Source organism: Pyrus communis, chromosome 7 (assembly GCF_963583255.1).
Source record: "Pyrus communis chromosome 7, drPyrComm1.1, whole genome shotgun sequence".
NCBI lineage: Eukaryota > Viridiplantae > Streptophyta > Magnoliopsida > Rosales > Rosaceae > Pyrus > Pyrus communis.
The window spans coordinates 3,501,229-3,528,547 of NC_084809.1; the positions used below are offsets into that span (position 1 = coordinate 3,501,229).

Here is a 27,319-nt window from a genome sequence, read left to right on the forward strand (position 1 = left end):
ACTAGCTACAAATCGTAGCATTATCTTGACTAATCACTACTCGGATTAAACTAGTCAGCGACTCGGATTAAATTAATCAGAGACTCAAACCTAAACCTAATGAATGCATACACAAAGAAGTCGCATTCCTGATAATCTCCATACGATGTATGTAAGCAAATTAATTAAGGGTTGTCACAAGGGCACGTGCCTTTGCCTCAACATGAAGTATGGAAATATATATATATATATATATATATATATGTATATGAGAAATGCTAAGGAGATTATCTCAAAGTGAGATTCTTTATAGCCTGTATGTCACCTCATTTTTTGGCACAATGTGTTACAATGTTAACAAGGGAATTGTGCCGAAAAGATAAAGTAGCGGAGAGGCTATGGAAAATCTCACTTTTGAGAGAGTCTCTTTAGCATTGTCTCTGTATATGTACTTTATTTTTTATGATATGGATATATACTCTTAAAAGCTCGGAATTGACCCATTAAACCAGCCGGAGTATTATTAACATTTTTTTTCTTTTTTTTTTTTAACAAATTATAGTGTTAATGGGTTTAGTTGTTATAGGTGTAAAACGTCGAAGCTCAAAATTTTAGAAGAAAATATATAAAACTAAAACGCCATGCAAAATTTCCTGGCTGCTTCAATGAATATGCCAAGGATTTGAAAGTAGTACGAAGTTGGCCAGCCCTAATTTGCATGACTCAATGTCTTGTACAAGAACACGTTGCCATGACCTCATGAGATCTGGACTTTTGGACACTTTTTTTTCCTATTTGTTAAAAAGTTAAAAGGGTAGTGGAATTACAATGAGCATAATTCCATTAAAGGCAGAAAACTAATTTAATGGATGTTTTCAATTGTAATTTTTATAATTTTTAAGAGTCTAAAAATTTAGGAGTATCCAATACAAAATTTGAATAAATTCATATATATATATATATATATATATATATATTATTATTATAAAAGTCTACACAGAAATATATCTAATCATATTTTGAAGAAGTCAAATTAATGTGTATTCAATCATAATTTAATTTTACGGGAATTTAAAAAATGAACTTTAGGCTTAATGAATTCAGTCTCACCCTTTGAGATTTTGAAGCATACACTCAAAATTCAAATAAAGTATATGAAAGTCCATTAAAACTCAATCAAACTTCTAGCGTTTTTAAGAATTCTTGATAACCCCAATTAAATACGCCTAATTAAAACTTTCTTGTTAAAAAATGAGTACTCATCGAAGTCATCGATCACTCCAACGTTTTTAAACCAAAAGCACATATCTGACCTAATTAACCATCGAATAAGTAACGCTTAAGCCATCACTATAATTTTATAGCCTTTGAAGACGTACGTGTTCAACTAAACATGCACGTTAGGTGCCAGCAAAAATGCCAAGCTATCTTATGTTTATGGAAACCGCGTTTTGGAAGCATTTCAGCATGTTTGCATACAGAGACCTTCTAATTTCATACAGAATACTAACTATTCTTGCATATAAATTAAAAGAAAAATTTTATTTACAACCACCACACAGCACACATTGGCATAGCAGCGACCGTTTATGAATGAAACATACACTGAAATAGTTTTTTATTGGCTTTTGAGATTTGAGATGTGCCCACACATTATTAATATATACATTGATGCCAATGGAGTGAAGATCCTAAAACTTTTTTTTTCCAAAATCTATCGTTATATGCTCAGATTTGTTTAGTAGTGTGATGGTGGGTACGCATCATCACATCAACTAAGTAATAGAAAATTATGAATTTTTTAATTTGGGGCCAAGTTTTGGAGCAACGGAAAAGTTGCTTCTTTGTGACTGAAAGGTCATAGGTTCGAGTCGTGGAAACAGCCTCTTTGCAAAGTAAGAGTAAGGCTATGTACGATAGATGTTCTCACGCCTCCCCCTCCCTTCTTTTTTACTTAATTTTTGAATTTAACTTTTCTTCTTGTTGACATGAAAGGATAAAAGATTTTATTAATTAAGACAAAACAAAACAAGAAGATGTCAAATGAGTACGTTTTATTCATAGATTAATTTCTTGATCCGAAGAGTAGTTCACACAACTTGCTGTAAATAAGGTGTCGATAAAACCATTATACAGCCACTACAGAACCCATGAGTTACCTAGCTTTAAATTTAAGACTTGGGAGATAAGCTAGGTAGTTTTGCTTGCATGGGGAATGTTAACTTTCTAGCTTTAACCTATTACTAAATCCATATATACCTCAATTTCTGGGTGCATCTGGTTACCTAGCTAGCAACTTAATTATTTCGTCTAACTTGTGCAATCTTATATGATAAAAGGTGTGGTGATTCCGATAGATATCAAACATATATATAATTGAAACTGAGGAGGGGGTGTGGTGGGTGCAGGGCCACATGGAAAAAGTGCAAGCATCACATGAGGATTTATTTACTTATCTGCCTTTTAGCTTAGCTTCATTTGGCGTGGACCAACTGATTTAAGCATCACCATCATAATCCTAAACTAGGTTCCAAGAAGAAGCATCGCAGCCTGCACCCACCTGATTGGCACATGATCTCCAAATATCCACCCACAAGTTCTCATCATCAAATCACCATATTTTATAAGTAAATTAGAAGCTTTATGAAAGTAAACAGAGTAATGCTAGGGAGACTAATTTGCAGATAAAATTTTGTAAACTAAATGACATGAAACTTGATGATTGGATTATGACTTAAGCGTTGAGAAACGTGCTCATTCTTATTGAAGATGCATCATTTAGTTTACAAATTTTATCTATAAATTTAGTTTTCCTAACATTACCAGTCAACAAAATTAGGAACTTTGTAAAAGACAACAAAATGGGATAATTTTCCAATAATTTAATTAATTAAGTGTATAAAATAAACAATCACATGTGCACTAAATCACAAGGAGGGAGATTTATAATAGGTCGGTTCCTATTCTCAATATTCTTATTTAGGAATTTCATGGAGGACCCAAAATTGTGTGTCCATTAAACAAGGTGTGTATGAATATATATAATAGTTCCACGTTAGAGGGTTTTGTTCAGTTTGGCTAATGAAGTCAAAGTACCAAGCATATCTTATCCCCTGATTGTACGTGAGAGTGAGAGCCTTCATCAAATATATCAGGGGGTAATTCTAGGGAGATCATTTATTTAAACCATATTTTGTAAACCATATAATGTGGTTGTCGATGCTTGTATTATTGCTCAAGTATTGATTCATGTACTTATTTCTTATTAGTAATACATCAAATGGTTTGCAAATACGGTGTAAAAATTTGATCAACCTAACATTACACCAGATCTAAACTTGGGGCGTAAGAAAACCAAACCATACAACTCAATTATTTGAAAGCTTCTCTCTAATTTTTAGTTTTTAATTATGTGAAGCAAAAAAAGCCAACACTGTGCTTCTTCATCAAGTGTGTATTTTTGCTATTCTTTAAGGGAAGAACGAGAGTTTGAATTATTACCAATCACATGACTGTTGTATAATGCAGGGACTTGGAATATAATTAAAATTATAAACAATAAATAATAGCAAGTCTCACGTGTACTAAGAAGAGTGATATTAGTGGGATTAAATTCATTAGTTTATAAGATTGGCGATAGGGAATATGTCGAGCACCAAACATCCAAATCAGTTTGCCAGGTAATTGGGATCGAAAGTCGCCTACATCACATGCCATGTCTGATGACAAGTTTGAATGTATATAATTCCAGTATAAGAAAAACTTGATGCAATTTTGACGATTTCAAGTGGTTAAAATTGCAAAGCAATTTCAAGGAAAAAGACCTCCTCATCCGTCTGGGTTTCGTGAATTCCACACAATCTCCGAGAACGATACTTAGGTTGACACCCAAGTCCTTTTCCTAATCAAACCATTGGAGCCCCAGCCCCATCTTGTTTTTTCCTTGTGCATGGCCCCCCATATGTTGTTATATGTATGTCCTTGTTTTCATCGTCCGAATCTCAGAAGTGCCATAACGATTTTTGTGAACCATGCAGCTGCATCATGATTTCATGTCAGCCCCCTTCAAATTGAGTACAAACTTACAGTACACATATGGGATGATCTTTTGTATAATGTCTCTATATATAAACTTATATACATATATATACGAAATCTTTAAGGGAAGGGATCCTCATTTTTTTTATAAAAATGAGGATTAGTTGTGGGATTCACACTACATCGAATTTTAACAATCTGAACCGTTTATTTTTCAAGTTGAATCTCATAAATCATCCTTGCAAAATATTAGCCAAATTGGAAATGTTTAAGAAATTTAATTGGGTTCAAAGAAATTAACAAATACTTTGTTATATAAGAAACAATGAAATTTCATTTTGATAATTAAATAGGCAAATGGTTTCGTATTGAATTGAATTTTTATAAGGATGATATATATATATATATATATATATATATATATATATATATATATATATATGTAAACTTTTTCTTGTGTGAGATTTGTGGGGAAGGTTCAAGAGGAGGAATGGGAACTCGACACAGAATGGTCGAAGAGTCAACACCTGTAGCTAAAATGTTGAGGAAGAGAGAACATTATGGCATCGCAAAGTAATGAGTGTTTCAACAAGTTGTGGTACTCGGTAGCTTTGTTGTCAAAATTTAGGTAGAGATGCTAAAGAAAACGGAGGGCATAGTACAATTTTGATGAAAATATGCAGGAGACAGCGACAGTCGTACATCCGCCTGTTGCACAGTGCCTGCGAAATCATCATCCAAAGCACGTATGGGAAAAATCAATGGCACTCATGGAGTCATGGGTAGAGAGACTTCATCCCATGTAATATCTCCATCACTTGCGTGGAGATTGTACATATCTTGGTAGTTGGTATTATTTGTTTTTGAATGGTGGGGAGATTAGATTAATAAACTGGCAGACATGTAAAACCTTCAATAAAAAATTGCATATCTTGGGTTTTATGCAACATCTAAATTTGTTCGATACGTTATCGCTCTATTAATTCTAACTCATTAACGTTATCACTCTAATAAAAAATAAAAAAATCCAATAAGATTCCATTCAACATGTTCTAATAGGGAGAGGAACTCATTAACAACATGGACCCAAACCCCATCCACATTAATCACGCACATCAGGCAAGTTATCGTAAAAAGCATGCAAACGTTAGGAAGAGAATTACCACTAGACTAAAAGTTAGTTCGATAGACTTCTGGTTTTATAATAAATATGTGGTGAGCAAAACAACACTATTCTTAGATGTTCCTTGCACGCAACTAATCCCTCTTCAGCATTCCAGAAAAATAACATAAAACCCACCATGTGAATGTCGATATCTGATCTGAAATGAAAACAACTTTGAAAAATGGATCTACCAGAAAGTAAATTTCCAATATTTGTTCCAATGAACACGGTTTTTTCAAGCGGTCAATTTTCCTACAAGCTACGTCTGTTTTGGCAAATAACCAGCTGCACTTGTTCTGGCAAAGCTTCGGAAGAATACTCCTTTCGGGGATGAGCAGCGCTCCGCATACGATACAAAGGATCGCCACAGCAAAAAAACAAGTAACGAATTTTGCATACCTAACCCTTCACCGTAGAATTACGGGTTATGTTGGCGGTTTGTAAAGTATACACCTTTCTAAGAACCTTGAGGTAGAATGGCCAAGATGCACTACTTTCATTAATAGGTCCTTGGCCAAACGGCTGTTGCTCTACAAATTCCTGTATATTTTCAGCTGCAGCCAACCCTTCCAGATAGACCCGAATATCACCTCCAGGACCTGCAATACATCACGGTCATTTTTATTTATCATTTGCCTCTAACCCGTTGAAAAAGACGACATTTGATACCATTCAAACAACCAAAACAAAGCAACCTTGCAAAGTAAATATTTCTGTCATCAAGGAATGGAGCTAGGATAGATGCATTATTTAACAAAAGGGTGTCCTGCGAATTTCGGTTCCTCTTCTCTCGTAACATTGGCCATTGACTTTATCTCCTATACATTGGAGGTAGCTGACAAGTCAATTTGTATAAACTTCCGAAGAACTCTAACGTTCTCTTTTTTTAGTATAATTTTTGGAGAACTTGTTTTTGCTCAGATACCCACAATCAAATGAACCAGAGGATTCATACTAAAGAACGATGAACTGGGAAAATCCCACAAGTGTATCCCCTCTCAAAGTTTCTCAAAATTTCATCATTTGCAAACTTTAAAAGAAAGATATTAAGCAGTAAGGAGCATATTGTATTACCTAATGAAGTGTCGCTCCCTCGCTGGAACGTGAATGGATATGGAAACACTGAAGTATGTGCCTATGAGACGAGAGTTCAATACAAAACCAAAATTTATAATTACTTATATAAGTATCCCAAAAGAAGAGAACAGATGAATTAAAACTGAAGCTTACAGGATTAAGCAAGGCTTTGTAGGGAGAATCATCCAACAACACTGTGTTTGATTCATTATATGCACCCTTCTCCCACGGAAGACCAGGGTCTTGTTTTTCCCATACTCTCCTCAGCTCCTTAAAAACCAAGGTCTTATGCTTATTTTCTAGAGTCCTGAACCCTGTTGCAGTGCAGTGGGATAGATCCTGCAACGCCATCATAAAATCCATCAAGATGTCCACAACTCGGATGCAAGGAAATCAACGTTTGAGCTATTTTATGGTTGCAGGAGCCCATTGGTAGGAAAAGGAATCTATCTAGTGATAATTTGATTCTCTGTCACCAAAGTAATTAGCCGAGAAAAAAGGACAACTATTCTTGACATAACAAAGAAATAATCAATAGACATAGTAATAATATTTAGACAACAATTTGCATCCCATACGATTCATAAAGAGTCATGAAAATTCTTTAATTTTGACTCATTGCAAGATCATCCCAAACAGTAATTGAGGATAAGAGCAAGCAATAAAGGTTGAATCGAGAATGTTATTGCAATTTCTACATACAAAATGTTAGATGATGCCCAAAACGAAAGGGATATAAGCACTTACCCAACAAAACAGCAACTTGTGCTTCATATCACCCATCAGATAATCAATCACTTTTTCCACAATTCTCCTTCAACAAATTAATAGGTATTGCTGTCACTAACTATTCCTAAAACTAATGGATAAGTTAACAAACCGAGATATTGCTAAAGTAAACAGAGGCAGAAACAAAAATAAAAGTTTTTAAATTTAAAATAAAAGAATAAATGAATAAAAGCAAAACGAAAGAAAGAAAGGATAACAAACTTACTTGGATCTTGAAGACCACACACCCACTTCGAAACGCTCAAAGCAGAACTTAAGAAAATCAAGATAGAAGGGCCTCTTGAAAACTGGACAAAGAAAGTAATGACGCAATTAAAGACGAAGAACAATAAAGTATTAGAGTTTATAAGTGAAACAATAATACAGAAAGTTTCTCACTTGCTCGCCGTTGAATTCGTATGTCAGATGCAAGTCCCTTTGGAGGAGGAGAGACTATATCCGCAAGTAGTCCATTTATATCAAGAATAAGAAGCTTTTTCTCTGTATCGCAAACAGGTGTTCTTACAATTGAGATATTTGAAATCCCTGATCTGTTGTCCTCTTCATTCATGGTTTTAACACCTCCTGATGAAATAACTACAATGTCATCACTTCTTTCATCAGATAGACTTAAAGTTGACAATCTATGCATATGATTAGCGTCACTTTGACCATATTCCCAAGGCAGGTTCTCAGCTAGACCTGTATCTTGCAGTAAATTTGGCTTCTTCATCCTACGTCTCCTTCTTCTTTTCTTTTTCAACACTTGATTCGATCGCACACGATTTTTGGTTGTTTCTGCACCTGTCTCCATAATTCTAACAATGGAAGGCCGAGGTGCTGCATTCACTAAGAGATTAACTTGGACTTCACCCTTGGGCATTGTAAAGGAACTAGTACTCTTGATCATAAGCTATGATCTTCTTAGAATGATCGCTTTCTACTATCCGTCTAACAAGGTCAGTTTCCCCACGTTCTACAGAACCCTCAATCATTCCCTTTCTCTACTTCCCTGCAAGTTGTGGGCAGTATGGAAACAATGATCTTTTCAACAAGACGGAATAAATGGTCTTTCTCAATAATTATTTACACAAAAGTGCACTACTTTACGAAACATTATATGCACCAGATGATCCACAGAAACTGTCAATGTGAATAATTAAAAAAAATAGAGAAATTCATCTTGTAGCTTATTTACATCATAATTCTTTCCTTAATTATTGGTGATCGATTGTAATTGTATCGTTCCATATACCCGTGGCTGTAACACTACTAATTTCCACTTCCTTTGCAAGTAGTCACACACAGCCAAACCCCATTAAATTCTCTTCTCTCATGCTTGCCTTACTGTTTTATTCACTAATTCAAGTTAGTATTTTGTTAGGTCCAATAAGTCATTACGAAACAAAAGGATTAGCTCAAGCGTCATTCAACAGAACTTGCGAAAGACACCACCTTCTGAAAGAAAATTCAAAACTACATATGAAGTACAAGAAACAAAATCATCTGAGATTGCAACTTAATTGAAGAATTACATCCGCACAATAAAGGGCGACCCCAAGCCAACAAGGCTCCTCGCAAATAGATTGGGGGAACATATGGTACGCAGCCTTAATCTTGCTTTACAAAGAGGCTGTTTCCATGACTCAAACCCTTGACCTTTCGGTCACAAAGGAGCAACCTTTTCGTTACATCAAATCTCGCCCTCAATGAGCTAGTTAATATGTAAGCTAATGCTGACCGTATTTTTAGGGAATAATAAAGAAATAAATAATATTCTGCTTCTCTACAAGCTGCAACAAGAAACTCACCTACCATCTATTTAGAACTGCAAACCTTAAATTTTACTCCCCATGTAACAAATAGAATACTAAATGAACCCACCAAACCAATAACCAAGTGAATTATTCGAACATTTTAGTTTTTACAAGTTGGCATTTTTCCTACGTTATTTTCTGGGGAAACAAACAGATTTCATCCAACAGATATCAAAACTTTGGAACACAGCAAATCGGATTGTCAAAGGTAGTTCCTAGTACGTGTAAAATACTATATGAATTCAGGTTGCATGTATAAATTCTCAAATTTGAGAGAGCGAGAGAGAGAGAGAGGGAGAAAGATTTGACCTTTGGTATCCCGCGTCGCTGCGGAGGAAGCTGACCTCTGAGTTTGGAGAGGGAGAGGGAGGGAGAGGAAGAGGAGGAGGTGGGGGCGGATTTATCGGATTTTTAGAAGATCTCGAAGACAACTAATGACCACGTTTGAGCAATCAATTAAGACCAACCCACAACCTCAAATGTTAGGTCTTAGCCCCCGACCAGTAGGCCCACTTACCGCTGCTATCTATTAAGATCCAGGCCTATGATGCCCATGGCTCAATCATTGGGTTGCTAGCTTAGCCCAATTAAGGCATTGGATTGGCAAACTATTTTTAGGGGTTGTAGCCTTGTATGGTTGACGGTTTGCTACAGTTTGTTTCCAGTGCGTGTAAGATTCTTAACCGTTGATGCACGTGGACCAAATATTTGTACCGTCGAATGTAGTATGAATAGCATGCAAGTTTCACCTTTCCTTGACTAATAAAACCCTAAACATATGGTACGACCACTCTTTACTCACATTAGTGATTCTCAACTAATATTTCCACTTGCATCAATGGCTAAGAATCAGTCATGCGCCACTAACTTTACCATTCTTTTCTAAAATGTCACCCCATATCTAAATGCATGTGAGTGTCATAATCGTGCACGCGTAACATTTTGCCAACTAGAGCCCCCCACACCCCTTGAACCCCTTGAACTATGATGATTGATGCCTCAAGATCAAAACTTTTTCTTCGAGTGACTTGCCGATCCGAGAAACCTTGGACCACAAGTCAAAAAAATGCCAATAAGGTTTGAATATTATACAAACAAAAGGCAAACAAATCTCCTAGTAAGTTTAGAAATGTTCTGTCTAGTACTTCTAGTGTTCTTTACTTCAAATGATCAGCTCGTTTTCATGTGCTCAAATCTTTTAAAGCCTGGTCGTGGCCAATTGGATCTTTGCCACGTGAAGCTTTGCACGAAGGTTATTAGGATCATGTGCTTATCATGCATGCCATGATTATATATTCACAAGCTTTTGTATTAGATAATTGTTGAGCCTGCATCTGCTGACTGAAAGCTATAGGTAGTAGCTTCAATCTAACATATGCTTTGCTATGATGCCTTCGTGCATGTTTCTCTCCAGTTGCAGAATCCCCAATAGAACCAAAAGCTTAAGTGGTCCTAAATTTATATGAGTTGTGGACAAATTTACCCATTAATTCTCAGGTTTCCACATGACGGAGTGAAAGCATATACACATATATGCATACACATATATATATATATATATATATATGAATAGCATTGGAATGAGTTGAGTACTGGACATGGATGGTTGTGATATGGCTTGGTTTTGGATCGTGTATTAGAAGAGTGAGATTCTCTCTTGCAACTATTTATTTATAGTCTTTGTAGCATTGCTCGGTCAAACAATATTTGTCATGTGTTTAAAAAGTGATCTACATGTCCAACAAGAATTTGTCATGTTGTTGGTGGGCCAAACATTCAGAAGAATATGCATCTCTCCTCAACCAGGGACAAATGGACCCGATTATTTCTAACTCTAGTCCAACATTTGAGTTCAGGAGCCTTGTTGGTGGTCCAAACCCCAACCAGGATTTATTAGAATGATGCTGCTTTTATAGGAATTACTTTTGCTTTATAGGTGTTTTTGCAAGAAACACATTGAAGTTTTTACTGTTACCCAAGTTTTTTTTTTTTTTTAAACACTTAGGAAGTGCTTCTTAAAAAACAACTTCAAAGACCTAGAAACTCTTTCAAGTATTCTATCAAACGTATTTATTAAAAGCATTTTGGGTTGGTAGAATGCAATTTAAATTTAACATAAACAGTCTCAAACATGTTCAAACGATGTAATAGACCGATCAAACTTACTCATCATCGCATTTTCTCCCCGCAAAACATTGTCTGTTAGATAAGAAATCACATTACTTTTCCCACTCTCATTTTCCATCGTAATATATTTTTGCTGCAGCTAACCTATGAACCTCATTCATATACTAGATAAAACAACAATGAAGCCTTATTTTATTAAGTATGGTCGGTTGTATGAATCCTAAAACATTATTGCACTTGGTTTTGCACCTAAGTCTTTCGATCTGTTAACTCCAAGTACTCCATATCTTTTCTTATAGTCTATTTCCAAGTCTTCTAAGGTCTTCATGTATCCATTTTGTCCTAAGCCTCCGTCTCATAGATGCATCTTCTAACTGGGGTATTTGTAGGTCTTCGGTTCACCAAATTCCTAGAACGCCATTGCACTTATTTTTGCGCCAAATCTTCCGTTATAACTCCGCATGTGTAAGTTTTTCTTACACTGTTGGTTCCAAGCTTGGATAAAGGAAAAGAAAAATACATCAGGTAATCGACAACCAACACTTTGTTCTTCACGTCCAATTCTTTTGATATAAAACAACTAGATAAAGAAATTAATTAACCGGCTGGGCTGTGGATTAGAGAGACGAGAGAGATGTGTGCAGTTGGTAGGTAAGGTGGAAAATTAATTAAAATATGGACTGTGGAGGTTGGATGGGCATTGATATACGAAATCTGCAAACCACTACTTCCCACCACCCCCATGCATGCCTCGCTTAAAAAGAAAAGGGAAAACGTCGAGCAGTACTACTACTACTGCCAGAAAATATACATATCAAAACTTAATTCTGGACCCAACCAACTTTATTTATGTGGCATAACCAAAGCAATCACGCTACTCATCTACCTACTGATCATAGAAAATAATACAACATTTTCAATTCTTTCTGAATACTTAAAACAAACCAGAAATTTAGATTAAGAAATAGTATCGCACTTTTTTGGGAAAATAGATCACTTTTACGTTACATGCACTACTTGTAGTTGTGATTTTGGTGTTTTTTTTTGTCAGACGATATGATATTTACACTTAAACAACGTGTAATTAGTCACTTCGTCTATAATGGGTCACAACTTAATATCAAACTTATTAAAAAAATTTAATACATACATATATATATATATATTATGTGTATATCGTTCTAGCATCTGTATGAGTCGAACTCGAGACCTTCTCTTATCAAGTAGAGACCATGTTGATCATGTTCAAACTTGTAATCTTGATTAATTTGTTACAAATTTTGATGTGCTACATTGTGCTATTTCAAGTTAGGATCTTAGCTTTTCTATTGCTCATATCATGAGATCAATCCTTTTCCAGCTAAAATTTGGTATATAAAGAATGAGTGCAACCTTTCCCTTGTTGTTTGGTTGTTGAGAATTTCCTTCTGACAAGGGCACTCTTAATGATATATAGCTAAAGAAACCTAAAAAGTTCCTCCCTGACAGTACTGGAAATTTGGCAAAAATTAAAAGTATTTGGTACTAGAATTGATTGAAGTTGTCAATTTTTTTTTTTTTTTTTTTTTAGTAACGTAAGGAGGTGGCTCATCCAAAAACTAGCTCAAAGAGTTGTTACAGATAGTTCGAGTTCTAGGGACTCTTGCCATATCATCAAATAATCGACTTACAATCCAATCAAGAAATAATACAACATTTTCAATTCTTTATGAATACTTAAAACAAACCAGAAATTTAGATTAAGAAATAGTATCGCACTTTTTTGGGGAAATAGATCACTTTTACGTTACATGCACTACTTGTAGTTGTGATTTTGGTGTTTTTTTTGGTCAGACGATATGATATTTACACTTAAACAATGTGTAATTAGTCACTTAGTCTATAATGGATCACAACTTAATATCAAACTTATTAAAAATACATACATACATATATATATTATGTGTATATCGTTCTAGCATATGTATGAGTCGAACTCGAGATCTTCTCTTATCAAGTAGAGACCATGTTGATCATGTTCAAACTTGTAATCTTGATTAATTTGTTACAAATTTTGATGTGCTACATTGTGCTATTTCAAGTTAGGATCTTAGCTTTTCTATTGCTCATATCATGAGATCAATCCTTTTCCAGCTAAAATTTGGTATATAAAGAATGAGTGCAACCTTTCCCTTGTTGTTTGATTGTTGAGAATTTCCTTCTGACAAGGGCACTCTTAATGATATATAGCAAAAGAAACCTAAAAAGTTCCTCCCTGACAGTACTGGAAATTTGGCAAAAAATAAAAGTATTTGGTACTAGAATTGATTGAAGTTGTCAAATTTTTTTTTTTTAGTAACGTAAGGAGGTGGCTCATCCAAAGGCTAGCTCAAAGAGTTGTTACAGATAGTTCGAGTTCTAAGGACTCCTGCCATATCATCAAATAATCGACTTACAATTCAATCAAGGGGATTCTCAAAATAATGGTATTTAAGATTCATATTATAGCTCCGATTCTTTGTGTTATACGTTGGAAAAAGCTATAATATTTGTGACACTCTTAGCATCTTTCCCTTCCCTTTTCCTTAACATTTGTCATGACATTTGTGATATTATTAGGGAGGTCTTTTATATGATTCATATGAAGTCCAACAATTGTTACTTATGATAAATTTAACGTACGTATCCCATTTACCATTCAAGTTTGTCATAAAAATTAACCATACCTTTTTCTGAATGTGCATCGGGTGATTGAGTTTAGTTGGATCGTAATCGTACATATCACTTGTTTGGTGGCTTCCTTGTGTACCAAATTTTTTGGGGCGAGAGAATTATACAGCTGTATAATGTTATTATTATATTTATGTACATATTATAATATTATAAGTAAAATAAACCGCACAGTTGATGTTTCATAGGAAATGATTTACGCACAACATTTTTCTCTTTCTAAATACACACTCCTTTTATTTATGTTTACTTTTATTCTTTGATTCTACTTTATTTTAGTTGATTTAAAGGCCAAAAACCAATAGAGATGTGCATGCAAAGAAAAATGATGTACATTTTTTCTATTTCATTGACATATAACTAATTAAGTAAATACACGTACTATAATATGATTGAATCAATAACATCACAATATGAGTGAATTAGCAACACAATGTTGTATTGTGATGGTTAGAATGAAGGAGTTCAAATCTTCTAAACCCTTTTTTTTTTTGCAGCCTCTTTGTGACATCTATCATTAATCGACACGTGTTAATAAACTCAATTTTTATTAATTTTGTTGTCATAAACTTAATACAAATCAATCGATAACAGAGACTAGAAAAATCACAAACAAAATGAGTGCAAAAAATTTAATGTCGGAATGAAGAATAGATTTTGGGCATGGTGGTTGCCACTTGCTAGAAACTGACAAAGTATGAGTCCTAAGGAATTAACTGATCAATTGCTCACCGGAAATGCTGAAATTAGTCTCTTTCCCAAAACATCATCGTCAGGTAACTCCAACGCCGACACGACATAAAAAATCAAATCAAATTTGTTATGCCTGGTTTCAAGCTTTAAGACAAATTATAGTATCAAAAATCTATTTAAATGAGTGGGCCTTAAGTTAACAAAATCTCACAACTACGGATTGATTTGAGATATTCTCCAAACTTCACACTTGGAGCTAACAAACTGAGAAATATGAACGGTACGATTTAAGTTGAATATAGTTTGAAGTTCTCGGTTCTTATGAGATGGGTCAATGAGATAGACTAATGGAAACATCATAATTTAAATTGAACAGTTCAAATTCTCGATTCATGATCAGCATAATGTGAGATTCGGAGAGAATCTCAATCCCATAACTACAAACCCTAGTTCATTAGTGAGGATGAGTACGGCTAACTAGGATAACTTTTATGTTTTGTTTTTTCTTGTCAGAGAGTATATTTCATCATCATTGAAGAAAAAAGAGGCCACAACAAAATTTCATTACAATGATGAGTGGTGGGTACCTAATTAATTATCCCGATGAACAACAGCATACTATATTTAGTTGTTTATCGGTGTTTTTATGATACTCAATAATGAATTTGTTACCTATATCTATATGTAAACAAAATGCAAGTGAAGAAAGATTTAAATGAAAAAAAACCGATATTCCTATATATTTTTCTCGTAAATTTTTCAATGCAGATTGACTATTTTAAAGCGGTAATAACAACATTTTTATATATATTCACCATGTATAATATGTGTGTGGATGAACATTTCTCAAATGTAAATAAACTCAGAAGCTTAGAAAATTTGAAATAACAAAAGATAACCATTATTACAATTTTTAATTTCCCTTAATTTCTCTTCAAGTTACTGGCTCACATGTTACGGTGAGGTTGAGCATTGAGTTTGATTTGAATGAGGTGTGATCCACTTCCTACTTTCTAAAAAAGCGTGAGTTAAACTAATTGGTCAAAATTGTGAGCAGGTTCACTATTGCATTTGCACTCAAATTTAAACCTATTTACATAGTAATTTAGAGAATTAATTTGTAAAAAAAAAAAATGTTTAAAAATTAGATTAACTAGAGTGAATAAGTTGACTAATTCAATATAAAATGTTATCTTAATCACCAAACGATTAAAAATTTATGAAACTCCGCCCAAAAGTGGAAAACCCAAAGTTACAAAGGTTTTTTTTTTTTTTTTTTTTTTTTTTTTGTGTGAACGAAAGATAGTATCTTCACCAAGGAGACGGTATGCGTAGTCTCACAATGATATAATAATAATATGGTTCAAATTCATTTTTGACGAACATTTAATCTAAAACTTCTCGCTCTAAGTGACAGTTATGAAGTTGTTAACAATGAGAAATACTAAGAATACTATTTAAAGTGAAACTCTCTATAATCTCACAATTTAACATCACTTTTCGTGTAAATATTATGAAATATCGTAGAAAAAAAATGTGACGAAGGAAACCGAGTCTCGATACTGGTTTACCATAATATTCCACACCCTCTCTATTAGTCTATAAATACATATTTAAACCTCCTCAAGCATCGACCAACCCAGTCAGTCCACCTTCTTAACTCACCCCTCGGCCATTTGCCACCACTCTTTCAGCTCATCAGTCATCACCCTCCTCTTTGCCTCCTTTTAACTTTTCTTTCTCTCTCTCTCTCTCTCTCTCTCTCTCTCTCCCCTCACAGTCTCCCTCTACATGCTTTACCAATCCCAATGGGCAACCTCTGCGCCATCCTCGCACCCAAACCCGCCAAGCGAAAGCCCATAAAGCGCCTACCCAACCCGCCGGCGCAACCCAATTCCAGCAACCGCTGGACCCGTGTCCGATCCTCCCGGAAAGAGAAGCTCGACGACGCTCTAATCCAGGAACAAGCTCTCGCCGCCGCAATTCTGTTCCAGCAGCACCAGCAGAGCGGCTCTCTGCCCTTTGATCGCTCCGCCTCCCTCCGCTACCCCAATTCCACCTCCAAGAAGGGCAGCAACGCCCTGCCCCGCAGCTCCAGCTCCCGCGCCAGGTCCCTCACCGACCCCCTCCTCCAGCCCCACCAGCTTGTTAATCAGGTTGGTGTTAATGACTTTTGATTAAATTTTGTTAATTTTTGGATTAATTTTGTTAATTTTTGGATTAAAGTTTCGAACTTGGAGTGGATTGTGGACCGAATTAACAATGTCCTCTTCTGGGTGTTCTTATCTATTTACACACGTGCACAAACTGACAAATACATGCATATTTATATCTGTACGTGTGTATACCTCTGTTTTTGCATAAGTATTTGTGTACCTTAAAGATGTTCGATTTTTTGTTTTAATTAAATTCCATATGTTGCAATTTGTTTTATCTTTTTGGATGAATTAACTTGCATTTCAAGTTACGTCAATGTTTATACCGAATGCCGAGAAGTGGCCGGTTTAAACTACCATGATCATGTAAATACTGGCGCAGAGAATCGACGTGATGTTTCTGATGTTGTTGTATGGAATTCCTTTGTTGTGATTGTTCGAATACGGTTTGTTTTCACTGATTTGATTAAGTTATTGTCTAGTTTCCACAATGACGTGCTCGATTGCTGCCATTGTCGAATTTCTTTTGGTTCATAACAAATATTGTGTTTTGATAGGACGTTAAACTTGATGATCTAGAAACCAACCATTTTGTCCTTGTACATGGAGGTGGCTTTGGTGCTTGGTGTTGGTATAAAACCATTGCACTTCTAGAGGAGGGTGGTTTTAAAGTTACTGCCGTAGACTTGACCGGCTCTGGTATTCATTCATCTGATACAAACAGCGTTACAAGTCTTTCACAATACGTGAAGCCTCTTTCTGATTTTCTCGAAAAACTTCCGGAGGGGAAGAAGGTATATTCAATTGCTTTCCAATTACTTTTCCCGATTCCTATTCTTATCTATGCTGCTGTTTTAGCTTGAATTTCGTTCCATGGTCATCTTAACACTAGTTCACTGCCAAACCACACTTATAATTGGTAAAATTGAGATTTCACTACTTTGACCTTCGAAAGGTGCTCACTTTATTGGTAATTTGATACGCTGCATGTATAGCTTTCAAGATCTATGGCATGTCAAGTTTGCGACTTTGCACTCCTTTAAGACTCTATAACTAAGCTCGTTTTGGAATGTTCATATAAACAAAACTAAAACAGTTATGTCTGAAAAACATGTACTTGCTCAAAAATCACGCTGAAAAATACGAGCTATATTTATTGTTTGGTTACATAGACTAGTATACGAGTTCAGTATATAACTTCTCTGTTTCTATCCGTTCGGTTGCTGTGTTATGCAGGTAATACTGGTGGGTCATGATTTCGGTGGTGCATGTGTATCATATGCAATGGAGTTGTTTCCAGATAAAGTCGCCAAGGCCATTTTTATTGCTGCAGCAATGTTAAAGAATGGACAAAGTACTCTTGAAATGTTCTCCCAACAGGTTTTCCCTCAGACTTTTTATCTTTGAATTGATAAATCTGTAATTTCCCTCAGGTGAATGGACTTCAAAATCTGAAATTTGACGTTAGATTTCATATCCCTTGGAACCTTAATATGTGTAGATAGATTTGTTTAATATTTATCCTCTGAATCTACTTAAAAGAACCCATTTTTCTTCCGTGTGTAATTTGCAATAGCATTTTGCCTCGCGTCCTGTCACTTTGTTTTACGGAATATTTACACACGAGTATCGTAATTCTGAACTGAATAACTTATGTAAGGTTTATGTGAATTGTTGAGTGACTAATGCTGAGAATTATTGCAGGCAAGTTCAGACGATCTTATGCGACAAGCCCAAGTATTTTTGTACGCAAATGGGAATGATCAGCCTCCAACTGCTATTGATCTTGATAAATCATTGTTGAAGGATTTGTTATTTAACCAAAGTCCTGCCAAGGTAATGCTTCACTTCTTTAAATGTACCAAACTCTCGACGAAAAACATCCAAGTGGTTGTCCATTTTTCCCTATCAGTTTCGCTAATTTCTTTTACTTCTGTTGCTCTAGGATGTCGCATTGGCATCCGTCTCTATGAGGCCAATTCCATTTGCCCCGGTTCTGGAGAAGCTCTCATTATCTGACATGAAATATGGTTCGGTGAGGCGGTTCTATATAGAAACATCTGAAGACAATGCCATACCCATCACAGCCCAGGAGAGCATGATAAAAGAAAGCCCTCCGGAACAGGTCCTTCGCTTGAAAGGCGCTGATCACTCACCTTTTTTCTCAAAGCCTCAAGCCCTGCACAGGTTATTGGTGGAGATTTCAAAGATTTCTTCATAGAAGCACCACCTTTTTCCGGCTGGGTGTCGTCTATAAAACTGTTCTTTGTTGATCTCCGCTGGCATATGATTGAAATGCCGCCGGAATCATCCGTAATTTATGCAGTTCCATTAGATAGGATCTCGAGTAAGCATGTAAATGAACATAGCTATAGGATAAAAGGTGTGCTTGTTCGTTTTATGATACATGTTCACAAAAAGATGCCGAGCTCGTTCTGAAGTGTTTTTAAAATGGTTGAAAGCGCTTCTGGTGAAAATGTTTTTAAAACCATTTCTTAGTAAAAATGCAAGTGGATCTTAATAAAACATTTAAAGTGTCTAGAATCCAAAATCATTTTTGCTAAAAGTAGTTTCAGTAATTTTAAAAACACTTCCAAATGAGTTCGTATTTTTGAGGAAAATTTTCCGATCAAATGCAATTTCGTCACCGTGTACAGAAGTTTGTTTTAGTAGGACTCAAATGAAGTTTAGACTTCAAACTTTGAGTAAACATACAAAAATGAAACATGTCACACCAAACCTTTGAACACAATTCATTGCAAAATTTCCAGATTGCAACCATCCGGGATATATTTTATTTTTCTCTCATCACGTGATTTATAGTCAGTTGGACGAGTTGCCACCTCACCAACGTGGGTGCGCAACAGTGTATCGATGATCCCAAATGACGCCACGTGCGGAGTCGAACCATATCGCCAGCTCAGAAATTGACCATGTCTCTGGTTAGAAAAACCAAATCTAAACACGAACAAACCTCTCTGTTGCTTTTGCAGGGCTCCAAAATTCAGGCCCCAAGAGCAAGGGGAAGCAAAAACAACGTAAGTTAATTTTCCATTATTTTTTTTTTCTATCTGTGCAAAATTCAGATCAATTACCATGTTTTCTTTGGCATGATCTGATTGTTTGTTTCTGTTTTTCCAATTTCATGTTAATTATCGCCCCTTTTCTCTGGTAATATATACCAATGCCTTGTGCACATGAGGTGGTACATTTTCTAGGGCTACGGTTTTTTTCTTCCTCGTTTAGCCTCCGCACTTCTCCGGCAATTGCATAAAAAGTTTTACAATATTCAATTTAGAGTGCATATGGTTAAATCACTATCTTGTAATACGCTTGTAATGCGCCGATAATCTGTTGTTGTATGGACCAATTTTGCGTTCATCGGTATCTTTTAGCCGGGTTTTGCATACTTCATCACGATATAAATCGTACGATACCCGCTTTAATTATCAAATATAGGTTGTCTTGTGATCAAAGTCTAAACTTTCAAGTGCGAATGTTGCCATCCTTTGAAATAACATGTTTGGTTTGGGACTTGTTGCTGGAAATAGGAAAAGAAAATATGGGGCGTGGAGTCAGCTGCGGTGGTGGAAAAAGCTCTTTGGGGTATTTGTTTGGAGGTGGAGAGACTGCCACTGCTAACAAAACCCCAAAAACTACTAACAGCACGCCACCTCCACCCCAGAATGCTAGCCCAGCTCCTGCTCCTGCTCTAGCTCCAGCTCCTGCTTCATCACCGAGCGGTAAGCAGCTTCCAGCCGGAATTCACAGCAAGCCTACGAACAATTACCTCCGAGTTGATGGCCAGAACTGCGGAAATTTCATCACGGTGCGTAATCTTTTAATTAGTTTACTTGTTTCATAGGCTTACGGTTATAACTCTGTCTTTGTCGCATAACCATGTCCTGCAAGTCTTGCCGGGCTATGACACATGCGTCTGTTCTTTAACTGTGGACAGATTATTGATAACATGTTGGTATCGTTGTAGCAAAAACAATGTACCACCATGTTATCGTACATTATTTAAAATACAGATACAATATTTGATGACGCATTCATTGTTTATCAAATGAGGATATATTTTTGTTGATGACGGGTTATGTATGTGGATGCAGGATCGTCCATCGACCAAGGTTCACGCTGCTCCCGGCGGCGGATCATCCCTTGGCTACTTGTTTGGTGGTGGGAGTGGGAACTGAACCTTGCTTCTATAGAAATCATCACATCAGCAACTGAATACTTGCACTGATAATATACACATTATAATACACACACACACACACACACACATATAATTCAGAAATATGAATACCTACATGCTCCAAAAACGTCATGTTTGCAATTTGTAATGTTGTATGATGGATGGAGATTTGGTTACTAAATCCAAATGCAAGTACGTAATGCATTGGTTCTACAGTTCTACAGTTCTTTGTCATTTGGCCTTCATTGTACTCTTTACTTCATCCATTCACCGACTCAATCTTGTTCGAAATTGCTTTTAAAAATGTTAAAGACGCTTTAAAGTGTTTTTAAGCAACGTTTGACAAAAAACAGTTCAGGATTTGTAGAGCTTCTTGGGAGAAGCGCTGATCTTGAAATGCATGTTTGTTGAGCGTCATTTGAAATGCTTTGTACAAAAGCCTTCTTAAACGGCTGCAATCCGTCTGAACATATAATTCGAGACTCAATCGGAATTCGTGATTAAAACTCAATTAGGATTATTGAGTCCTATTATCTGCACAAAGAATTAAAAAAAAAAAAAATCGAGTATAGACGAATTTTATACTGGGTAATGTTAAGGAAATTAAATTTATAAACTAAAATTTGTAAACTAAATGATATGGTCATTGATGATTGAATAATTAGTTAAGTGTTGATTAACGTACTTATTGTCTATTTATGACACATCATTAAATTTATAAATTTAATTTAAAAATTAGGAAAACTTTAGTCTCCGTAACATACTCATCTATATTATGGTTTGAACTAATAGAATCCTCTTCGGATTCTCTTTGTAAGGATTTTGGGAATTCATGAATCGTGTTCATTTATCGTACATCGTGTGATCAATAATTGTCATGTACTATTTGTGTTTAATTTTAGGGAAGTGTTATTGGCACTCCAAAAATCTCATTCTACACTCCTCACAAGTGTATTTTTCTTTCTTAATATAGAAAGTTTAGAGTGTAGAATATGATTTTTGGGATGCCAATAATAATTCCCTAATTTTAAATAAAACAAATTTAAAATAATTTCTAACTATACGATATATGATGAACGAATAAAATTTACAGATTTTCGAGATCCTTACAAAGAAAATCCGGCTAGGATCCGGATTGAACTCGAGATGAAATATTTTAGTAAATCTTTATTGATTTTTTTCATTAAATTTTAATAAAATATGGAGATTTAACAAAACACTTTCGGTACTATTCACTTTCAACGAAAAATCACATTTATGTACTATTCATTATACCTTTAAAAATGTTTAATTTTAAATAAAACAAATTTAAAATAATTTCTAACTATACGATATATGATGAACGAATAAAATTTACAGATCTTTGAGATCCTCACAAAGAAAATCCGGCTAGGATCCGGATTGAACTCGAGATGAAATATTTTAGTAAATCTTTATTGATTTTTTTCATTAAAATTTAATAAAATAGGGAGGTTTAACAAAATACTCCTGGTACTATTCATTTTTAACGAAAAATCACATTTATACCTTTCTCTGGTACTATTCATTATACCTTTAAAAATGTTTAATTTTAAATAAAACAAATTTAAAATAATTTCTAACTATACGATTTATGATGAACGAATAAAATTTACAGATCTTTGAGATCCTCACAAAGAAAATCCGGCTAGGATCCAGATTGAACTCGAGATGAAATATTTTAGTAAATCTTTATTGATTTTTTTCATTAAAATTTAATAAAATATGGAGATTTAACAAAACACTTCTGGTAGTATTTACTTTTAACGAAAAATCACATTTATACATTTCCCTGATATTATTTATTATAGTTTTACAAAAGACTTTCAATTAAACGGAAAGTTTTTTTGACGTTAGTTTTCTAATAAAATAACGACCCCGAATGAAACTTATAGGCGATACTAGCTTAAGCCTCGGCTAGGGTTTTCGTCTCTCTCTCTCTCTCCCCCTGCTCTGTATCTGCTGCAAAACAACAACCAAATTGCAGCTGCGGAGAGCTCCAACAATGACGACTGTGGTGCAAACCTCCGAGGAAGATCCCGCTCTCGCCGTCGTCCGATTCACCTCCGAGCTCGCCTGGGCCGACGCCGGCCACGAGGTACTGTACTCTTCTCTCTCCTATCTTAATTGCCCCCTCCATGTTTTCTCTGCGCATTTAGATCAAGATACCATTTTGTTATAGTTTATTCTATATTCAATTCGGTTGTTGGATGCTTTCCGCTCGGTTTTTTGGATCGAGTCATTGAACTGAATTTTAGGGTTTGTTAGTGTTAATCTGTGATTAGATACTAGATTTGTTTTCTTAAATTTTAGTTCTTTATTGCGTATTAGATGATTACTCTCTAAACAACTTAAGCCTACACTCAGTTTTAACTGTAATGCTTTCGAATCCGAAACTTGGGTTTGCCGAATTTCATGACAACAAAATTGGGGTGATTTATTTCCTTCTTCTGCATTTGATAAATGTGAAGTAAGATTTGATATTTCACCACCATTTTTTCCTAACAAAAGAAATCCGAAATACTAGCGGATGTAATGTGTGTACAGATACCGTGCATATGTATATCATTACGGAAGTTGGTGAATTTCTTTTTATCTTCGTCATGACTAACTGCCAGGTTGCTGAGCCCCAAGTTACTAGACTATGTGCTGAAGCCCAAGAATGCGTGGTAATGGGCAGGTGGTTCGATTTGGTGTCACTTATGCTTACATCGGCTGAGGTCATATTGTCAAAGGTCTCGGAAAAAGGTACAATTTGTATTATGAAAATTTTATGTACTATTTTGAAGAAGTTAAATGGATTGAGGGGCTTAGTATTGCATTCCATGACTGTATGTTCTCACAAATTTACCATTTAGCTGATTGATGTTGATGTGAAGGACATCATGTTGATGGTGCAGAGGTTTTTCTTCCAATCCTCGTTCATCCACTATTATTTAATGTTTGTTTGAAGTTCTATAGCGTAATTACATCAAAATTCTGCATATGTTTTGGGTCAGTGATGTAGATGCTCAACAATGTAGAAATTGAAATTGCTAATATTCTTTAAAATGTTACTGATCAATGCTGGACGTTATGGACTTAGTGAATCACAGCGATGCATGGACATGGTATCCCCTCGTATCCCTGTGTTGTGTCATATTCCCTTGTGGTTGTTAATTTGACGTATCTCCATGTCGTGTCGTATCCGTTTGTCTGTGTCCATGCATCGTAGGTGAATCAACTCATTCAATTATTAGTGATAATTAAGTCATAGCTTAATGGTTTTGTCAATGTTCATCATACACAAATTCATGCTTTTTTTTCCCTTCCAGATCTTGAGTGCATATTCACTGTTATCTGCAACATGGTTACAAAGTCAGAAAATCCAGATGAAGCACTTGAGATGGCAAAACTTATATCCTCAAAGATTACTCAAAAACCAAGTGACAAGCCTGCACTGCGCTTAAAGATGTATGATACCTTTGTGATCATGAATTTAGCTTTTTTGATTTTGAGTACTTCTGACCGTTTTTCATTTTCTTTACAGTTTGTTCAATCTGTTCAACCTACTGGAGAACCCACATAGCCGGTTCTTAGTCTACTTGAGTGCGCTTAATTTGGCAATCAATGGGAAGGTCGCTGAACATGTCATCCCTTCATTCAAAAAGGTGGAAAGTTTTTTGAAAGAGTGGAATATTGGGATCTCTGATCAGAGGCAGTTATTTCTTGCCATTGCTAATGTTCTGAAAGAACACAAAAAGTATGTTTTGTAATCTTTTTTCTATATATACATGTCTCTCCTCGATTTGTTTTAAGAACAATTGATTATATTGTCTGTTGTATTTTCAGCTTGGCAAAGGAGTCTTTCAAATTCCTGACCAAGTACTTGGCGACTTTTTCTGGTGAAGATGCACATACATTGAGTGAAGCCAAAGAGGAAGCCGTACGCACAATTGTTGAGTTTGTGAAGGCCCCAGACATGTTTCAGGTATTTTTGTAGGATCTAGTGGAATTTTGAAGATTTTTTATACTAATCTTTTAGTCCGTATTTCTCTTTGGTGACTCTTCATCCTTATTTACTTGTGATATACCCTTTACAAAGTAAGTTCCATTTTCTTGTTAACAAAAACTCTTATCTTTATGAGGTGGATCCAGTTGATTGTGTAGTAGTTTAAAATTGATTGATATAAAGTAATATATTAATACTATTGTTTTTCTGGCATTAGTCTGTATAAACACACGACGAAATGCTGGTTTTAGATCAGCACTTCAAAACAACTGGGTTTTCAGCATGTGGCTGTGATGATCATATCGTCCCCTTCCATTAGGCATTTAGATAACTGATATGTCAGTTTTGTTATGCTGCAGTGTGATTTGCTAAATATGCCTGCTGTAGAGCAACTGGAGAAGGATGCTAAGCATGCATTGGCCTATCAGCTTTTAAAGATCTTTCTGACTCAGAGGCTGGATGCTTACTTGGAGTTCCAGGCTGCAAATTCTGATTTACTGCAAAGCTACGGTAAAGTTTAGTTTCAACTGACTGGGTTTTCTTTGGACTATATTACTTTTTTTTTATTTGTCTAAATTATGCTTTTTGAAACGTTATAGGTCTTGGCCATGAAGACTGCATAACTAAAATGAGGTTGATTTCCTTGATGGATCTTGGTTCTGATGAATCTGGACGGATTCCTTACGGTGTTATCAAAGATACTCTTCAGGTTAGTTGGATTACCTTTGTGGTTCCAGAGGTTTTTTATTTGACATCATGGTTAATTACGCTTATGCACTTCGTTTTGGCAGATTAATGATGACGAAGTTGAACTTTGGGTGGTAAAGGCAATAACTGCCAAGTTAATGGACTGTAAAATGGACCAGATGAACCAAGTGGTGATTGTGAGGTTAGTTTATGTTTCGTACCTTCTGTGTACACACAAAGACGCTTATATTTGTTCTTGAACTGAATTGGCCTTTCATCTGCAGCCGCTGTACTCTGAGAGTATTTGGGGAAGAACAATGGCTTACCCTAAGAACAAAGTTAGCAACTTGGAGGGTAAGTAACTGCAGCCGCGTTTTCATTACTGACTGCCCACTAAGAACCGATTTTGATTGCTACCGTATGAAAAACCACTCTTTGTATTGCATTGTTCATAAATCTTCATTATACAATCGTATATTGACAGAGTTCCTCATTGTCAGGGTAATATTGCAAACGTTATCAGCACCATTCGAGCTAACAGGATATCTGACGATGGATCACAGGCGGTGCAAGGCTTAGTTATTCGTTAGAAAATTACGTCTTAACGTAGGTGCTTGATTGACTTACGAGAGGTTGAACGAGTATTATTGGTTCCCTGTTATTTTCGACTTGGATCAAATGTTTTTGAAAATTTTGACAGGAAAATAGGCACTTGTTTACAAATGTTATAACATTGTACTCTTGTGATATGACGGTCGACCGCTTAATCGTTTGGGCAACTTCTGTTGCATTTAAAAACAGGAAAATTAAGAGCACTTTGCTTTCGTTTTTTTTTCTTTCTAGAAAACACTTCTATCGCCTAGAAGTACTTTTAAGTCGCTCATCATCTCCCAGATCGTTGATCTCTAAGATTTTGTTCATTTGCAGCACAACTTGGCACTTTTTATGGACTTTTTATCATTATGTTTTTGACACAATATTTTACAATGTTATCACGGAAGTTGATGTTAAATTATAAGGTGGTAGAGAATCTATAGGGAGTTACTTTTAAGAGGGTCTCGTTTGCATTCCTCAAACCGAAATGATAAGAACTTTAGTTCTTTCCAAGATTGTTGACGATTGAATTTGTAATAAACTAAATAAAATGAAATAGAAAAATGAGGAATCACTTCATACATCCGGGACTATTCAAATTTCACATGGCAAATAGAGGGCGAAGACTTTGTTGTACTTGTTACCCATCTTCTTCCAAACGAACTCTATCCTTACCGACATTGTTAAAATGCACAAATCAGTGGCCAAAGGTTAAAGCCAAGCCAATTCCGATTAACGATGAACCGTCAATTTGTTTGATTCATATAATAATGAAATGGCCAAAGGTTAAAGCCATGCCACTTCGAGTTCCTTTGAAAACTGAATTCTTGAATTGAGATTTATAAATCATAGAGCTGTAGGGCAACAGAGTACAAGCTGAATATTATGCAATTCTTCTGACATAAACATAAATAACAAAGCACAAGAACAGAAATTGAAACTAGCACATATATAATTATATTTTTCAATCATGACGAAAACAGCCTCTGTTGTACGTGCCGCATTTTTGAAGGTTTACATCTGGTCTAGTTGTAGCGCAGGGGGGCTTCCCTCTCCGATCACATTGCGGTATTAGCCCGTTTACAGAAATTTTGTCAGTTGATTGAGCATTTGAAATATCCAATTCCACCAAATGCCTGAAACTATCATCGGGCTCCAGTAAATCCAAACCCTCCTGTGGAATAAGCTGGCACTGGCCGAAGCGCCCGTCACACCAGTTAGAGACGTTGCTGCTCTTGCTCATCACCATGCAATGGCTTGTGCCGGGCAGCTGCGACGTCGTCACCATAAGCAGCAGCA

General features: G+C 35.6%; 4 protein-coding genes across 5 annotated transcripts; 3 read left to right on the top strand and 1 right to left on the bottom strand.

Moving 5' to 3' along the window:
• Nucleotides 1–5,183: 5,183 nt before the first annotated feature.
• On the bottom strand, nucleotides 5,184–9,268 carry LOC137740132 (uncharacterized FCP1 homology domain-containing protein C1271.03c-like). Of its 2 annotated transcripts, XM_068479945.1 has the most exons (8): nucleotides 9,154–9,268; nucleotides 7,730–8,039; nucleotides 7,427–7,612; nucleotides 7,254–7,335; nucleotides 7,007–7,073; nucleotides 6,413–6,598; nucleotides 6,257–6,317; nucleotides 5,184–5,781 (listed from the first exon to the last, which is right to left on the bottom strand). In XM_068479945.1, exons 2-8 carry the CDS (start codon nucleotides 7,935–7,937, stop codon nucleotides 5,582–5,584), a joined length of 990 nt encoding a protein of 329 aa, XP_068336046.1. In that variant the 5' UTR covers nucleotides 7,938–8,039; nucleotides 9,154–9,268; the 3' UTR covers nucleotides 5,184–5,581. The 2 variants fall into 2 exon arrangements, with proteins under 2 accessions (XP_068336046.1, XP_068336045.1); XM_068479944.1 differs by having other exon boundaries at nucleotides 7,427–8,039.
• A 6,754-nt stretch (nucleotides 9,269–16,022) lies between these two features.
• LOC137740192 (putative methylesterase 11, chloroplastic) lies at nucleotides 16,023–18,996 on the top strand. The gene is made up of 5 exons (XM_068480017.1): nucleotides 16,023–16,529; nucleotides 17,087–17,323; nucleotides 17,766–17,909; nucleotides 18,234–18,365; nucleotides 18,475–18,996. The coding sequence occupies exons 1-5, from the start codon at nucleotides 16,182–16,184 to the stop codon at nucleotides 18,748–18,750; spliced, it is 1,137 nt and encodes a 378-aa protein (XP_068336118.1). The 5' UTR covers nucleotides 16,023–16,181; the 3' UTR covers nucleotides 18,751–18,996.
• A 1,090-nt stretch (nucleotides 18,997–20,086) lies between these two features.
• LOC137738769 (protein SPIRAL1-like 3) lies at nucleotides 20,087–20,848 on the top strand. The gene is made up of 2 exons (XM_068478243.1): nucleotides 20,087–20,358; nucleotides 20,645–20,848. The coding sequence occupies exons 1-2, from the start codon at nucleotides 20,092–20,094 to the stop codon at nucleotides 20,726–20,728; spliced, it is 351 nt and encodes a 116-aa protein (XP_068334344.1). The 5' UTR covers nucleotides 20,087–20,091; the 3' UTR covers nucleotides 20,729–20,848.
• A 1,800-nt stretch (nucleotides 20,849–22,648) lies between these two features.
• Nucleotides 22,649–26,241, top strand: LOC137739648 (uncharacterized). Its single transcript, XM_068479293.1, has 10 exons — nucleotides 22,649–22,846; nucleotides 23,367–23,496; nucleotides 24,063–24,201; nucleotides 24,278–24,490; nucleotides 24,580–24,718; nucleotides 25,099–25,249; nucleotides 25,339–25,448; nucleotides 25,531–25,628; nucleotides 25,711–25,780; nucleotides 25,927–26,241. Exons 1-10 carry the CDS (start codon nucleotides 22,754–22,756, stop codon nucleotides 26,014–26,016), a joined length of 1,233 nt encoding a protein of 410 aa, XP_068335394.1. The 5' UTR covers nucleotides 22,649–22,753; the 3' UTR covers nucleotides 26,017–26,241.
• The last annotated feature ends 1,078 nt before the right edge of the window (nucleotides 26,242–27,319 follow it).